Source organism: Cydia strobilella, chromosome 3 (genome assembly GCF_947568885.1).
Source record: "Cydia strobilella chromosome 3, ilCydStro3.1, whole genome shotgun sequence".
Classification (NCBI taxonomy): Eukaryota; Metazoa; Arthropoda; class Insecta; order Lepidoptera; family Tortricidae; genus Cydia; species Cydia strobilella.
The window spans coordinates 11,087,058-11,105,363 of record NC_086043.1 but is presented as its reverse complement, the minus strand read 5'-3'; the positions used below and the strand labels follow the sequence as shown (position 1 = coordinate 11,105,363).

The following is an 18,306-nucleotide window of genomic DNA, read 5'->3' as shown; positions in this document are numbered from 1 at the left end:
TTTTTTTCATGGAATGATATTACATAAATAAATCAGTGCAGTGCAGTGCAGTTAATCTAGTTTACTTATTATACCCCCCCTTATAGCGGTGGTAGCCGAGTGGATCTGACGTCCGACTTTCAACCCGGAGTTCGAGGGTTCAAATCCAGCTTCGTACCAATGAGTTTTTCGGAACTTATGTACGGAATATCGTTTGATATTTACCACTAGCTTTTCGGTGAAGGAAAACATCATGAGGAAATCTGCATACATACATCCGCGAAGAAATTCGAAGGTGTATGTTGTGAAGTCCCCAACCCGCATTGGGCTAGCCCGTTGACAGCCCAATCCCTCTCGCGCATGAGAGGAGGCCCGTGCCTAGCGGTGGGTCGTATATAGAGTAAATTATTATTATTTTCTATCTCCATTTGGATTGCACGAGCCTATAGATCCCGGTCTTTTGATCGAGGGAATAAAGATCCAACACGTAGAGCCCCTTTGGAGAGCTTTAATGTCATGTAGAACGCCTGCTGGAACCCGTTCACAGGTGCAACATTATATTATTATTTATTATACGTTATTTTTAGAAGGTAAGGAAGGTAAGGAAGGTTAAGGTAGGTTAGCATAGTCAGTCTTAACTAAACACAAACTCGAGTAGCTGCAAGTAGCAAACTCAGTAATTTTACTCCAGTAATTTGACAGACCAAAAGTAAGTATGGCGAATTGGAATATGTCATGATTCTAATATTATATATTATATAACTAAAATCAAACTAAGTATCGTTATATGCTTTCCGGTGCAAGTATGTATGCAGTCATCACATATCCTCTGGGCTCTCTGAAACAAAGATTTGCCTACAGTAGCAAGTTGCGATTTGCCATTCAAGTACCTATCAGTATGAGTAGGTTTCCTATACACAGTGCGACCTAGGGTGTTATCAGGATTTCTTTTTACCAATACATCTAAGAAGGAGAGAGAACAGTATTTTTCCTAATCCATAGTAAATTTTATTTTGCTTTTTTATATTATGTATTATAAATTCAATATACGCGATATAATCCGTTTTCATAGTTTTATTTCATAAGTAACTATCGCGGTAACCGAAGACAATATTATCTACATATTCACGTTAGCCAACAGTGTTATAAATATGTACAAGCATCTCAAAATGTACCTGTCTAGCAAATAAGTAGATTGATGTAGCCAGCAAACCAAAGGGTACTTTAAGATGTATTCGCTCATGATTGATGTTAACTAAAATTTGAACTTACGTGTGAGAGGTTAGGTTAGAAACGGGTCTCGGAAATATAATGTATAGGTACCTTTGATCGCAATTGTTTATTGCTGCTTGTGGAAGTGGAACGAAGTACATATAATGTGTGCATTGACATCTGTTGGAAGAATAAACAGAGGTCTGCGTTTAATGGCTGTATTTCGAGTACCTATCGCAGTATAGTTTTCTTTATTTTATGATTTCTAGTAGAGTCGATCAATAAAGTAATTACACTTTCTAGTACATAAACCTTTTACAGTTTAATAAATGATAGCCTTTATGTGTAATTCACCTACTAGTTTCTTGAAACAATGTCCACCACCGATTTAGCGTTCTTAAATTGTAATGATATGACATAATGACAATGATATTTGTTTAAACAGCGGAGCTTGGTGACTACGATCCTCGTCGGCACGTGTCCGGCTACGTGTCGGAGTTTCGGTTCCTGGCACACCAAACCCCTGAACTGGAGGCTCGCGCTGCCGAAATCCACCGTACGCTCACGTGAGTCCATCTACCTAACTTATAGACGACCAAACCAGAAGAATGCACGCCCTCACATGAGACACTCCATCCATTATTTCCTGACCGCGCGCGCTCTCATAAACCTGCTAATTAAATACAACTACTATCTTCGAAGTGTCAAAGTATGGGAGCACAGGATAGGTACTTAACCTATTTATGTTACCTTAAAAACCAGTTAGTAATAACGAGTTTTCCCTACTTAAAACTAGTTTTCCGTATCGTCTCATTGAAAACAAGTTCCATTCGCTAGTAACGCGTTTTTTTATACTAATAACGGTTTTTTACGGTAAGTTCTAATAGTCATAAGTCATAGTCATTTATTTTATAAAGCCGATTTACCTACATCTTTATGCGTGATTGGTACCTGGTGCCTGTGTGTGAAACGCAGGCAAAACTAACAACAACAAGTTCTAGACAACTTTTAACTGAACTAGAAACCTGCAAGTTTCTTGTACGAGTAAAATATGCAAGTTATGAGACAACAGAAAATCTTCACCTGAAGTTTTAGACATGTGTGCATCCCACAAACAACGGTAACTACAAAAGCAGCTTGAAACAAAAAGACGCGTATACAGAAGCTTGTATACTATGATCACGGCAAAGAGGGGGTAGCAAGTTGGTTGCATCGTCAGAAGAAAGTAAGTTTCAAGGAATTAAGATTTCAGAGGGAGCAGTTTCACGCCGGAAGAGTCCCCGCCCGCGCCGGAAATTAAACTTCGTCGCGCTTCTCGCCTAATTGAATGAATTTTTAACCGTACAAAGATGCAGTCTGCGGCCGAGGGCGCGTCACAAAGCCGCAATTACATGCAAATTACGTGTACTTAGCACCAAGTGCGGCCGCGGCAGCGAACGCCGCGGGCGCCGTAACCAACTGATTATTCATTGTTAGACTTTCCAGAATAATGCCACAATTAGTAATAATTCACTTCAGCTATTCTTTATTATTGTCTTTTGTTTCAGTTACCCCTTTCGACTAAATTGCGTTATTTGTTACAGCGGCATTTCGCCGGCGCAAGCTGAACTGAGTTACCTGGATAAAGTGAAATGGCTCGACATGTATGGCGTCGATTTGCACCCCGTTATGGTAAGATATTTGTCTACCTGCCATGCCTATATTATTCATACGAATAGCAAACACCAGTGTACGTATCAAAGTAAAACCTGTGTTTTAGGTTGAATGGAAAATTTATAATACTTATAGTACAAAAGACGGTCTGAATCCATAGGTAAATTAAGTATGCAACAAAATGAATCATATATTTTGTTGATTAATTTCAGGCAAAAACAAAAAGCGAGGCAGGAAAAATGCTGTACAAAGTTAAATATCATTCATTTTGTTTGGCAAAATATCCAACACTACCTAAAAGGATTATGGCACTAAAAAAACAGATATTTGAACCATAATCGTTGTAGGCAGTATTGAAATAAATTCCAAAAAAATCATTATATTTTGTCGCATGTACTTACGTAATTATGTCCAACAGGGTGAAGACAGCGTAGAATATTTCCTCGGCCTGGCGCCCAGCGGGTTGCTACTGCTGAAAGGGAAACACACCGTCGCTAACTATTACTGGCCGCGCGTCTCCAAGTTGTATTACAAGGGGCGTTACTTTATGCTTCGCGTAGCTGACAAAAATGTAAGCACTCATCTTTAATTAACGACAACGAAAATTTTCCTCCTGCGATAGCCGAAGAGAAAAATCCGGCGAAAAACTTTACTAATTGAGAGGCGAATAAATAAACAAAATTCTGAGTCTTGACCCCATTTCCGGTTGGCAGCTATCTCATAATCGCGCAGTGAATAGTGAAGTGGTGCAAGACGTCCACCTTCTGAGGCTTCCTTGAAAGACATTCGTAGGAAGGCAATTATAGATAAGTCAGAGGACTGTGAGCGGCGTATTTACTGCGCTGTGGGGCGGCTGATAACCGCGCGCTCGCTCGCGCCCTACGTCTTGTAGCTGGGTATTGGCCTATTTAAATGTTAAATACGCATTTTTTTTCTATTCTATATAAATCAAAAAGCGGTGGTGGCCGAGTGGATCTGACGCCCGACTTTCAATCCGGAGGTCGCGGGTTCAAATCCTGGCTCGTACCAATGAGTTTTTCGGAAGTTATGTACGGAATATCATTTGATATTAACCATTAGCTTTTCGATGAAGGAAAACATCGTGAGGAAACCTGCATACATCCGCGAAGAAATTCAAAGGTGTAAGAAGAAGTGTAAGTGTAAGTTGGGGACTTACCCGCATTGGGCTAGCGAGGGGACTATAGCCCAAGCCCTCTCGTGCATGAGAGGAGGCCTGTGCCCAACAGTGGGACGTATATAGGCTGAAATATTATTATTATTATATAAATCGTGTAATGTATGTTCATAGGTAAGTTGAATATTTATGGTACCTATAAAAATGGCGTCATTAAAATAGTTTTTACTAAATTCTAACACGACGATGCTGCAATGAAAAAAAAACTTAAAACGTTTGTGCATGTTACAGCGTATGTTCTTTGATGATTTTTATTATTTCTACTTAGGATGTCGCGCTGTTTCGGTCCACCAAGTGAGAGTCGGACTCGCGCACCGAGGGTTCCGTACTTTTTAGTATTTGCTGTTATAGCGGCAACAGAAATACATCATCTGTGAAAATTTCAACTGTCTAGCTATCACGGTTCATGAGATACAGCCTGGTGACTGACAGACAGACTGACAGCGGAGTCTTAGTATAAGGGTCCAGTTTTTACCCCTTGGGGACGGAACCCTAAAAATGACAATTACGTTACGTACGCTATACAGCGTTTATGGAACACACCATTAATAAAAAAACTGAAATTTTTTATCAAAGTGTGGGTAATTAACTAGTTATAATTATTTACATTAATAATTGTCGTTTGTTTTTTTTTACGGGGTTTCTTACTTAATATTTTTTTACATATTATAATAAGTTATTGTTCATCAGAATGAGACGTCAACATACGGCTTCGAGTCTCCAACACGGTCGGCCTGTCGGCACCTGTGGCGATGCTGTTCCGACCACCACGCCTTCTTCCGCCTTCAACAGACTTCGCCAGCCTCCGCCGACATCTTTGCGTTAGGAACTCGGCTGAGGAACAGGTTAGAAACAATCTTAATATTAGCTATAGAATGAGTTATAATTAGCAAATAAAAATTCAATTCATTCATTCATTGAGACATCAACATAATATATGGCTTCGAGTCTGGCGCTGCTGCTCCGTTCACCACGCCTTTGTCCGTCTACAGCATATGTCGCCGAGTTCTGCCAATTTTTTAAGAATTAGAAACTTAGCTGAGGAGTAGGTTAATAAGCGCAATGATAATTTATTTTTCAACACACTTGCTCAAAAGGACGTTTTTATTACACCGATTTTTGGCTCATAATCCTAGATATTAAACACGCGTGCTCTTTCAGTGTATTATTCCACTCGTGCTTTTTCATTATATTATCCGACTGAGTTAAGAAGCTAACTGATTGCTAATAATATGCATGGAAAGAGAGCCTTCTTTAATTGGTCGGACTGGCAGGCACGGGCGCGGCCGACCGCCTGCGCAGTGCGCGGCCCGGCCGGCCCGCCGAACACGCCGCCGGCGGCCAGGGCGAGCGAGGGCCGGCCGGCAGTACGAGTATGACAGATGAAACACACAATACTAACTGTTTTAACTATTAAAATTTGTTAAAATAAGAAAGTTTCTTTTTTTTCTCGAAAGTGTGTTGAAAAACGTCGTATGAAACGCGTGTGCATTGGTCATTACACACATCGGCTTTCTTATTGCGCGCTCGCTTACAGCTCGCGCGCACAATATCGCCTCGTGTGTAATGATCAGCTTAGCACACTTGTATCATAATGTACTATTCTTTAGTTGATTAAGGCCTGAAAATATTTTCCTATCAGGTAGGTAATCGTTTCTCTATGGGCCTCCTTCCTATTAAAATGTAATTATACATATATATTATATATTTATATATCCAGTTTATAAATACCGAACTATTAGTGTAATATCTAACTCCTTATAAATAGAGAGCGGTACACATATTAAATATCTCTTTATAACCGACGATAGTTAGACGTATTTAATTAAAATTTCAGTACGTTAAAGATAAAGTGGTTAATAAATATGTCCGTCCGGAAATTTAACATACGTATAACTAAAAAACCTGCTCCAATTCAAGGAAAAACTAAGTTCCAAGCTAAAACTGTCTTTTAGATCAGTCTGATAAATGTTAAAAATTCCTTATTGAAGTTTCACGTCCCGTAGTTTTTACACCTCGCTCTCGTCGTTTTTACTTGTTGAACTTTTCAACAATCTTTTGAAGTCGTTTGGCACTTTTTATTTTACATATATGTATATTGGAAGTAGTGCTGCATACTTAATTAACATTTTGAACGTCTGTTTAAAAAAGCAACAAATTTCGTAGCGAATAAAAGCAGATCTACATTGAGACATTTTACTAGATTGCCGCTTACGAATGCTATTAGGTACTTACGCGAAGCCCAGTTTTGATATGGAACAGTTTCCTAATTTTTTAAGTCAAGCTATGGAATATCATGAGACCAAACATCAGCTGCCTAATATTTTCAGAAGTTTGTAAAGAGCATCGCAAGCGGCATCCTGGTGAAGACATATTATATAAATAACAACCAAATAAAGAAATAATTTTAAGGATCCGTTACCAAAAGAAGTAAAATTAATTTTTGATACAAGCTTTTATCGCCGACTGTACTTTTCTTTCAACAGGCAAGTAATACTCATTGAGACAATTCTAACAAACCCAAACACAATCAGGTTACGTCGTTCTATTACAGAGTTCATATAGCCACCTTCCAGCTCCATCATCAGATCAGCTCCACATCATAATAATATTGCATTTCATCCAATTTAAATATGTATGCTTTTCAGCTTCATCGGAAGCCGGGAATTGGGTCAAATTTAACTACCCGTACAAACATACATACATACATACATACATACGTTGCAAGTTTAATAAATATATATATAAAATTTGTAAAAAGATGAGACTTCTGGCTGGGTAGAAACGAAACAAATTTACTTAGTAACAAGAATTTTATGAATAAAAGTGTATTTATTTTCTCTGTAGCTAACGCATTGTTTGTTTCGACAGCGGGAGAGGAGCCCGGCCGAGGCCGCCGCCGGCCTTCACGCGCACGCCATCGCGGCGCATCGCGCGGCCTCCACACGCCTCGATGCACGACGGTAAAACCAATTAAAACAAGCCAAAAAATTGATTGAAATTCCATTCATATTTCCTAGGAAATACTCGTTGTGAGTTGCATGTACGTTAGGAACTATGTTCTCTTCATATTTGAAGGGTATAATATATAGACACTTACTTAAAACTTTATTGTAGCTATAAAATATATATTATATTCAAAGAAAAATAAAAACTTTTTTGTTTATTTTTTTTCAGTGCACAAACTAGAAGACTTGAGAATAAAAGACTGTCCCCCGGAAATTAAACAACCTACCTCAATTCACCGACCCATTTCGTGAGTGTCAATTACCTCCTTCAGATAGATTTCGATTTGATTGAATTTATTGCTACGCGACTTGATTGAAAACATCATTACGTGATTGATTGAAGTGATTCCGATAGGTCTTCGAAAACCTTGCCGGGTGTCTTGTAAATAAAGTGAGAATTTTGAAAAGATCATAAGCACAGAGTCCTACATGGTTCCATATTAGACCTACTATGAAATTGTCATAGTACCTATTAGGTTTTCATTCAATGTTACTAAATTAATGGTTGTTAATCCTGTACTTAATTATCGTGACATTTGCTTAGAGAATTTCCACTTATATTGTAATTTTGTTGTCAAATTAAGTCTTGTAAGCATGCAAAAAAATCAGTTTGTAATTAAATCAGTTAATTTTGATACCGGGGATGCGGATGTTGACACAATCAGAAAAATTTCGACCAAACTGATTGTGGACTAGTCTATATCTACCTATATATATCTAAGCTGGCTTAGCATTGCGAGGAAACATTTTAATGTTGCCTTCTTCGCAGCATGAGCGTCGAAGGGACGTTGGAGCCGGCGCCAGCACCAGGCTCGCCGCGGTCGACGCGCTCAGCCCCGGCACGGCGGGGGCTGTACTCTGCGTCGCCCAGCGCAACGCGACCACCTCCCGCGCCCCGCCACCGCTCCGCATCCGTCGACTCGCAGAGCTCCAACGATTCGCGATCCAACCGCAGGTAATTACAGAATTAATCAAACTAATATGTGGAATGTTAGCCACTTGACTGCCATCATCAGATAGATGGCCCATAGTACGACTTGATAGCCGAAGAATTGGTTTGATTAGAAGAGTTTGAAGTCTAGTGTATACCCAGGTATCGTAAATTCTTAAACTTTCATTCTAATTCTGATAACGCTAACACAAAACATTTAAATGTTACTAACGTGAAATAGTTATATTATATACAATATAGTATCTTTTGTTTAATGGATGTGTTTTAATCAGGCATAAGCACCGGTCTCGAAGACAGCAGTCGGACGCTGAGAGCGAAATGTCGCGCGGTTCAGGACGCTCGGGGCGGCGGCACCGGCGGCACCGCTCGCGCCACAAGCACGAGTCTGGCTCCGAACACGACTCGCAACCCGATACCAAGTAAGTGTCGTCAACGTTAGCACTGATTTTGCTAAGTTAGAGAGTAGATATATGATGTTTCGAAATAGAAACGCGCCGTGGGCGTACATAGAGCGCGTACGCATCCCGCTTGATTTACTTACATAAACCTTTTTGGCTTTATCTTTCCGTTAAAATACCACTTGTAAAATATCGCAAGAAAATGAAAAACATAACATGTGTTGCAGAGAATACGAGCTGGTGGAATCTGAGTCCCAGTGGAAGGAGGTACTGAGACAGACGACCGCCGGCAGCGGCGTTCAAGTAAGTGCAAACCGTAAACATAACTATCAAACTGCAGACGCTGCGCCTGCATTATTCAAATCCTAAAGATTAAGAAGGACTAGAAACGGACATAGAAAGCGATACGATGGAAATTTACATTTTAATTAAATCATTCAATTTGTAGGTTGCCAACGTTCGTCGTTCACAAATGGAACCAGAAACAGGAACGCACCGATCATCTCACAAACACAGAAGGCACAGGAAACATCGGTAAACATTATGCTCGTTCTCATATTATCATACATATCTGTATATTATACGTACGTATTTTGTAGTTATGGATAGTGACTTAGCCGAAAACTTTTATCGTAACCATTACACGAAATTGAGAAAGTGTTTTTCCTGCCAGTCACTTATTTTATAATACAAATAAGAAGGTAGATGGGTAATATATAAACGCAGGACTTGGGTATTCTGTATTTAATTACTTACCCCTCTGCCTGAGTTGGATTTATTAACCGAAGTCAAATTGAAATCTAGATCCCAGACGGTTCTACTATTTACTCCGTGGAAATCTTACGTTTGACTTTTGAGAAGGCAGGCTTATTCATTGTTTCATTTCATGAATCCTGCTACCAATATTGTAAATCTGTATTTATCATTAGCCAATATAATATATATAGGTAGGTACCTACCTAATGTCCAATTCGATATCAGAGTCGATATATATATTATATGTATATATACTTTATTTGCCTTACCATTTATATATATTATCTTAGCCCGCAGTTTTAATTGTCGTTTTGTCTATATGTTAGGTCACGGTCTGGATCTCCAAACGATAAGAAATGGCTGCCTAGCGAGCTGAAGCAACACCTAGAATTTTCACTGGTCGATACGGCGGGCATGACGGAGGAACAACTCAAGGAGATCCCCTACACCGTGGTACAGACTAGCCACGCGCGGCAGACCAAACTCAGAACTTCCTCTCGGCATAGACAGTGAGTTACAGATTATTTGACTACATTATAAATATGGATATATTATCATCATCTCTAGGATAAAAATAAACTGATACGTGTTGATGGCTTGTTGTTGTGTGTAGCTTTTTAAACTGATTGGTTGAACTTATAATACAATGCTTATTTACGAAACTAGGATGTCCGTTACGCCAAAACACATGAGTGTCTTAGAAGGGCCCCATTTGCAATGTATATATGTGTGTGTGTGTGCGTATGTTTCCTTATTAGAAAAAAGTCGTAATGTACAAATATAATATTTTCAGTACCATTGGGCGTAAGTCCAACAATTTCCTTAAAATATTGGTAACTTGCATTTAAGAAACAATTTTTTGGGTACTTACTGTAATCTACGAACGTATTTTTTTCCGTAAACTTATAGAGATGTATTAATTGTTCGGTATTTTTTCTTATTTCTCTTATTTTGCATACTCAACGTGGAAAAGATCGTCTTTTAGCAACAAAACCAATGACTATTTAGTATATTTTTTTAGTTTTGTAATCCATTTATTTATTTTGCTTCAACAAAATCACTGCTATCAGTGCTATCCTACCGTCTATATCAATTTATATCTCTCATCAAAATTTTATTCTATATTTTTACATTGTGATGTAAGTAGTAACCAAACGGAGTAGCCATTAACAGGCGTTCCCCTCTGTCGAAAATAGTCGGCCAGTGGTTATAACTTATACACAATGTATGGACTGACGTTTATCTGACATGGCTATTTTTACGTTACGTATACATTTGACGTTCACCTCCCCGCAAAAATCGGCAGACTTTCTTGTACAGAAAATTAGAGGCAAGGCGTCTCCGTTTAGTTATATCCTCTAAGAGTTTAAATACTGAAACTTTTCAAATTATTGGCAACCAAATCAATAAAATGTAATCTATAATCAAAGTAATCGATAGTAATATTGTTTTTCTATAACAACAATTGCTTTTAAACCCCTCGAGCGGCAAGCTACCTCGAATGGGATGCTCTCTGACAACCGCGCGTGCGGCGGGCCGCCATTTTTAATATAGAAAACACGCCGCATTGCGGCTGCGCGCCGCACGGCGCGAAAATTTAAAATATTGCTTTGCCGCTCGAGGGGTTAAAAAAATAGAAAGCATTTAAGCGTTATTTCTGTTTAATTTTCTTATCATATTATGATCATAAATTTTACTTTCATAAATTATAGTAGTCTTGATATTTCATATATATTATCATTTTTAAGACAGTAAAACACAATGTGATAATTTATGACATAACAGTAGTAAAAAAGGCGTATGATCGGGCCTACGTATTTCTCTGCATTTAAATTCAAACGTAATAGGCAATAACTTTCATAAGGTTACACGTATTAAATTAGATTTTAGTGTAGAAAGTACAAGGTCATCCCACATAATTATAATAGAATTATTTTCAGTCTAACATATGTGCTAGACTGATAATTATTTGTTAAGTAGGTACTATAAAATTTGCGCATCGTTTAATCACGATAGAATACTGTTTAATATATAGGTACTACAATAACATCCTGTAACTAAAATTAAGTATTCTTGCAAATAAATGATATTGATTGATTGATTGATTGATAAACACAGATATCAACAACTTTATAACTCGAAATTATACGTATTGGCGTGGCGTAACTCTTACATTGAATTCTATGACAGTCGTATAAATAGCCACTAGTTGTGGCCGTAACGTAGATTTAGTATACGAAAATCTTCAGCAAATAGGTGTAACGGACATAAAAATTGTACAGATTTAATAGAATTTCTGATGCAAAAGGGCGTATCGTACACGAAGTTGGGAGTTATGCCCAAATGTCTCACAATAGTTTTTTAAATTGGTGGATACGGCAAAATGCGTTGGAAAATTGCGTGTTTGATACAGTTTTTTCATGAGACTAAACGGACTTTTTTTTCAAGCTATCGGGACGTTGATTACATGATTCAATAGAGAAAAAAATTGAGTATAACTGCATTCATAGCTCATTTTGTCCCTTAAACCCTTTGAATTTATTTGGGGACAATCTTACACAAATCGATCTAGCCCCAAACTAAGCAAAACTTTTACTGTGAGTAATAGGCGACGTTATACATACTTATATAGAAAAATATATAGTTAGATACATAACATTTTTTTTCTTTACAAACTTACTACTTACTAAGAATAAGTAATGCAAATGGGACAGTATAAACAATTCAACTTTCACTCCAAATAAAATAAAAAATAGGATGATCTTACCTATAGTTAAAGATTTTATCTCACTGTCCCATTTACATAGATTGATCACCTTGTATAATACCTATTTAACAAAAAGCATAATTTCGTAACAAAAACAAGCTGTTACAAGTTACACTAATTGACTGAAATGACAAATACGCCAATATCAAACTTATTTTTAGGACGGAACACGGATCATTAGCGAGGCGAGAGAAGAGTTCCTTAACTCACAGCAAGAGCGCCCATGACAACCATAACCAAGGATCCCTCCGATCAAACTCAAGCACCCTCAGCACGCACCGAACCGGCATCGAGAAATACGGAAGGTACGAACTCGGGAAACCGCAAAACAGATTTATTCGGTAAGCTTCAGGGTTATATAATATTACAAATGTTTTCAGGCGTGTATACCCGAGCTACGACGAGACCGTTGGCCGGGGAGATGATTTCTTAACAAACAACGGATATAAAGGCAACGTGACGCCTGTCTCGAACAACAACAACCCTTACAGCCCAGTGACAAATAGCAATAGCAACAGCTCAAGCGGAGAATTGATATCAGGGAGCGCGCGAGTCTCCCACGAACACACCGACTCGGGCCTGGGGGCCGATCAGGATTACGCCTATTCTTCCGAAAGGTGAACAAGCAATTTATTTAATCGTTTAATCACTTACCTACATATAAAACGTCCTTAACTAGACTACATAAAATACGTATATGTAGGTACTTTAGAAATGCGAATAAATTTGTCGCGCTGAAAGTTGAAAGGCGATAAATGATGCGATCGATTGATCCGATCACGTGTCATTCAATGCGTTTTAAATACTGTACGAAACAAATAGCTTGTTGAATATCTGAAATTCAGTGTTGCGGGGATTTGGCAGATTTACAACGTTTTCATGTTGTTTTCTGTTCGTAGGTGGATTGATGCACCTACATATTATAAGCAATGTGTATATATATATATATATATATATATATATACACATTATATACACATTATTACATGTATACTCGTAGATATCTATTTATAGCTATCTAACAAAATTAATAGATTGTACAACAAGGGCATAAGCGATCCATTATTATCCGAGGCAATTTATTGGTTCGAGCACAGCGAGGACTAATAAGGACTAATATAGTCGAGGTTAAAAATGGTCATACTCTACTTTTCACTTCGAATTTGAGTAAAATATACAAAAATGTCCAATATTGTAGGGTATTTTACCGTATTTATTAAAGACTAAAAAAAATTGTACCCTGGCCGGTCGTGGGCACGGGGCACGCCGGTCAGGAACGCACCGGTCGAGGGCGCGCCGGCAGGGCTGGCAGTTTGTATGGCAGATTTTGGACTTTATTGCTAAGTCTATAAGGATCGTAATAGATGATTTTACGCATGACAGTCGAACTTTACGAGCATGAGAAGTGAAATAGTACATTGTGCAACTTAAGTGACTCGAGTAACAATATTCTTAGCCCCGGAGTTACACGCAATGTTTTTCATCACACTTGCGAAGAAAAAACTAAATTTTAAGTGAAATCATTCTTAAATTCGTTCGCCATTTTGAAATTTTTTGGCAGTTTAGGCATCGAAGGCACAGACTCATCTGCATTCAGCCACAACTGAAAATTGTTTAAAAATATTTGAAACGGCTATTAAATTAATCAAATTAAATATTTTAAAACATACAAAAAAATATAATTTATAAACGTCAGTATTTTCAAAGTAAAACTCATTTATACCTACTTGGTTCGTATGAATTAGTGACATACCCAATTTAAAAAATTTCTAGCTTTTATTTTTCAGAATCCATAACTCCCGCGGGAACAATATAGGCCTTTGTCCTTCAGTACACCTGCATGAAATAAGATCTTTTTGCGTGATGTGAGCGTGATGAAAAGATATTTTATAGTACATATGGTGCTACTTTCTCGCACTAGTGCGTAAAGTGCACTTTTCGTGCATATGTCGAAAATTTAAAGGGCCATGTGTACTGTAAAACCTTGTTCGATACACGTGCGAAAAGGTAATTCGCAACTCGTGTCTATTTGAAACGCTCTCTGCGGTCGTGTTTTATCGTGTGTTTTTTATTTATCGCCACTCGTTTCGAATTTCCTCTTTTCCGCACTTGTATCGTAAATAACTATTTTATAAATGTTGCTTTTAAAGGCAAACTTTTTAAATTTAACTACATATACATATACGAGGATTCACAAGTGCTATAACTATTTATAGAATCATCTACCCCTTGCTTTCGCGGCGACACTTGATCCCGACTTCAATCCCTCTTTTGAGGGAAAGGGACTTCAAGTGCTTCGTTCTTTCATAATATTTGAAACCGTAATGATTCGCCTTTTATCTAGGTATGTAAGTTGATGTTTTTACAAGCTGTAGGTATTTTGATCGCAGGTCGAGCGACAGCGCGAAGTGCGGCGCACCGGTGTCGGCGGCGCCAGTGAGTAGGCAGTGGCGCGTGGCGGACGGGCCGGGCGGCGCGGCGGTGGCGCGGCGGCCTCCGGCGGCGCCGCGCGCGCGCAGCTCGGCGACGGGCTCGCAGCGCTCGCTGCTGTCCGTGGCCAGCGACAGCGCCACCTCGCGCCGCCCGCGCGAGCTCCTCCCTCGCTACTACCCCCATCCTGCGGACACGGGCTTTTCTCTCTTCGTGAGTGGGCGCTTCGCTTTCTAACCGAACTTCCGCGATCCGGCGGCCCTTGGCGAGCACATATTAATTGAGTTCTGAAGGATTATTTGGTAATATTGCGATTGCGATGCGATTCTGGTAGCGGTAGTACCCACTGGTGTGGGCACTACCGCTACCAGAATCGCATAGTCGCCGTTTAACTTTAGCAATTAGCACAAGGTTCAGCACCACCGACTGCAGGTGATAAAACCTGCTGAAAATAAAGGGAATAAAAAATATGATGTACTTAGTCTATTGAGATAAATGGTCATTAAAAATCATTTCAACTTCTCACAAGTAGTTTAAATTGTGTTGATAAAAATAATATCTAATTGAAGACAGGGATTAAAAGATTAACAATGTACGGCAAATAAATAAGGCGGTATTTATTAAATTGAAGACTCGCGAGCCTGAAAAACGCCTTCAACATTTATATTTTAATTGCTTTGGCGGCGATTTAAAAAGAAGCCAGTTAAGTACAATAAATTAGAAAGAAGCTTACAAGGGCCGCCGGATTAATCCGCAGCTCCTGTTTCTTGGTCGCTGACGAAGCTAACCGTGTACAGGCTGCTGCCGACATCAAACCATTTAGTTTTATACAATTTTTTACTGGGAAACACTCTAAATATCCTTCTTTTCTAGTTTTGGTAACAACATTTAACTAATACCTAATGTTTGTAGTTAGAATAACTCGACAGCTTTATTTAACCGTTATTTGACCAAAGTTATAACGGAAGGATAATAAGAGGCGTTTCATAATTTACATAAGTATGATATAACGTGTGTACTTACTAGACTATGATATGCGCATTTTATAGTAGACCTGAGTTGAATAGTCTAATTCACTGACGCATATATTATTAGATTTGGTATACATTGAAATATTATATACCTACATACACTTATTCTATGCTACGGGGCTTCCAATTTTCAAAACAGCAGTACACTACGAATAATAAACAGCATATCTAATGAAAATGTAACGTTGTTTATACTTGTAGTGTGTTGCGTCATTTATTGCCTCTCGCTGTCTGGGGATATAGATCACCTTAATTATGTTATACTTACATGTATAATTGTATGCCACAAGTACTGTATAAAGCTATGGTTTGCACCGGTAGTCTCTGACGCTTGTGTGATTATGGGATACGCAGAGACATGCTAGCAACAACAACATATTGGTCGGCGAGCCGGGCGGGTCGCTGGCGCGGCGGCACGGGCCCCGGCCGCAGCCGCGCGCGCCGCGCGACTCCCGCGAGGCGCGCGACCACAACGCCAACCTGGCGCGTACGCACGCGCGCATCCACCGCCACGACAACACCCTCGACATTATCCTTAAGCCTCTCATAGAAAGCACGCAGTAAGTAAGGCTCGCGCCCGACCCACCTCTGTGTCGCAACACGTAGCGGAATGACCTAGCTGCACGCAACCCCGGTTTGTTCGTATGTCCGCCTCCCTGCCTGCGGAGGCCTGTGTTTTTTTGTGCATGCCGGTTGAGGGGTACATAGTGGTTAGGAATGTGGTATCAAAGTAGACTAACCCGATTTGACTAACATATTACTACAATTGTTAAATTACGTGTTTTATATTATTTTCATGCACTTGTGATTGTGATTAAAATTGTATGTAACCTAATCGTGTGATTCACTGTTTAAATTACAGTATTTTCTAATTTTATTAATTTAGAGTTTAACATCATTCCTACAATTTGACTATTCGCTCTGGTAATACGAGTTTCCATGAAAACAGGCTGCAGAGCAACTGAATTCTTCGAGCGAGGCGCCCGGGGGCTCGGGCGCGGACGGGCCGCCACCGGCCGGCGCCAAAACTTCGGCCACGGCTGAAATGAGCACCGAGCTGTGAACCGGCTTCTATTTATACTTAGTATAAATATTGTAAATATTCAATTGTATTTTTAAACAATGTATGTTAACGTATGTTTTATATTTTATTAGTTATATTGTTTATATGCAATTCTGATTATGTTAAAATATTTTCGTGAATATTGAAGCTCACATCAGTTTTCATGTTTGTGTTGTGTACAGGATTTTGTTTTAATTAGTAAATAGACAGATCTATTTTATGTTTATATCTTAATTATGAAATAAGTTTAAAACTATTCAATGATACCCATCCATGATTGTGACAATTTATATAAAATGTCAATTAGGTATATAAGATCTGTGCCAAAGACTTGTTCTTTCTTTTTACTTCTGGTTACTAGACGTTGTTACTTGAAATGCTCAGTTTAAAATAAGGAGTAATTTGTTAGTCTTATTAGGGATATCTTAACTCCATTAACAGTTTTTTGAAACATATTTTCTTTACATTCAAACTTGTGTTATTTTTAAGTGAAATGATATTTTTTTCGTGTAAAAGACGGGTATTATTATGAACTAGGTACTTATTATCAGTTTCACTGAACAAGTTATTGAACCATGTACAGTTGTTATGTAGATTAGTATTTGTGGAATAATGAGCAAATGTGTGAAGTGTGAACATGTTCACCAACATAATATAAAGTAACTATCAGTAATCTTTTTCTAGTAATTGATTTACATGTAAATAAAACTAATGGAGCGGTGAGTCGGTGAAGCATAATGTTTGGAATTCGTAAGCCAGAAGTTATTGACTAGAAAACTAATTTAACACGTTTGCTGTCCCAATACAAAACTATATAACAAAGTCCCACGTCTAGGTATGCTTTCACTTTGAAGTTGTAAACCCATAGTGGAAGCACGGACTCCTGAAAAAAAAAAACTTCATGACCGCACATTGGGGGCACTCGGACAGGGAACGTGTTAAAATACCTATCTCCACACAAGAAAATCTTAGTACCTAATTCTGGATGTTATAAAATAATTGGTAAGCGCAAGTCACAAGTAGGTAGAGTAAGAGGGTCATTGGTAGGGGAAAGTGGCAAGACTGAAACCCACTAAACCCGAAAGTTTGTATCCAATTACAGTTTTATATGTATTTTTTCAAAACTGTTCCGGTTGTCCACAATAAACATTACTATTTGGAAGCATTTGTTTACTTATTTCTACAATTATTACCTGTTAAAATTATTTTAAAACGGGTCACTCACGTATTATTAAGTCGAATAGCTCGACATGTTTCGATCCAATTAACGAGAATTTACGATTTACGACTTAATACGTGAGTGACCCGTTTTAAAATAATTTTAATATGTTTGAGTCTCGCGGGAGTTTTATAGTTAAAATTATTACCTGCCTACCGCCGAATGCTATTCTCGTGACGGTTTTTTGCCTCAATATTTAGGGCATTTTCATTTTCACTTGTACTTTAAAGCGCGACTTAAGTGTTTCAGTAAGAGCGTTTTCACATTGTCCGATCCGATATCGGACGATTCGGATGTCGGAAGGAAATAAAATGAAAGATATACCTATGTGTTTCTCTGTATGTGTTTGTGCATTTAATAAATCATTATTACTAAAATTCAATTCAATTCATTTCAATATATTCTTTATTCAAATAGGCCTAGCAACAAGCACTTTTAAATTGTCAAGTTTTAAATATTACCTTAATCTAAATATGAGAGCAATTTATTGATGCAGTTATTATTATTCTTAAAAACATTGAATTATTATAGATATGTAAAACTTAATAATAAGAATTCACAAAAGGATCGTCAAACACTAAAAGTAAAAACAATAGATAAAGCAAAAAAGGCGGACTTAATGGCATATGGCACTCTCCTGCAG

The 18,306-nt window shown here is 38.3% G+C and overlaps 1 protein-coding gene across 2 annotated transcripts in view; it reads left to right on the top strand.

The window, feature by feature from the left end:
- The window catches only part of LOC134755838 (band 4.1-like protein 4), a 79,572-nt gene extending 61,966 nt beyond the window's left edge, over nt 1–17,606 (top strand). Inside the window, exons 6-21 of one of the 2 annotated variants that reach the window (XM_063692455.1) lie at nt 1,637–1,757; nt 2,775–2,862; nt 3,263–3,415; nt 4,730–4,884; nt 6,911–7,002; nt 7,217–7,295; nt 7,817–8,002; nt 8,272–8,418; nt 8,625–8,700; nt 8,846–8,931; nt 9,480–9,662; nt 12,082–12,225; nt 12,301–12,537; nt 14,311–14,563; nt 15,736–15,941; nt 16,331–16,465. In XM_063692455.1, coding sequence (XP_063548525.1) covers nt 1,637–1,757; nt 2,775–2,862; nt 3,263–3,415; nt 4,730–4,884; nt 6,911–7,002; nt 7,217–7,295; nt 7,817–8,002; nt 8,272–8,418; nt 8,625–8,700; nt 8,846–8,931; nt 9,480–9,662; nt 12,082–12,225; nt 12,301–12,537; nt 14,311–14,563; nt 15,736–15,941; nt 16,331–16,346 — 2,222 coding nt within the window. In that variant the 3' untranslated portion in view covers nt 16,347–16,465. Of the gene's footprint in view, nt 1–1,636; nt 1,758–2,774; nt 2,863–3,262; nt 3,416–4,729; nt 4,885–6,910; nt 7,003–7,216; nt 7,296–7,816; nt 8,003–8,271; nt 8,419–8,624; nt 8,701–8,845; nt 8,932–9,479; nt 9,663–12,081; nt 12,226–12,300; nt 12,538–14,310; nt 14,564–15,735; nt 15,942–16,330 lie in introns of both variants that reach the window. The other variant, XM_063692456.1, reaches the window with a different exon arrangement.
- Nucleotides 17,607–18,306: the final 700 nt, after the last annotated feature.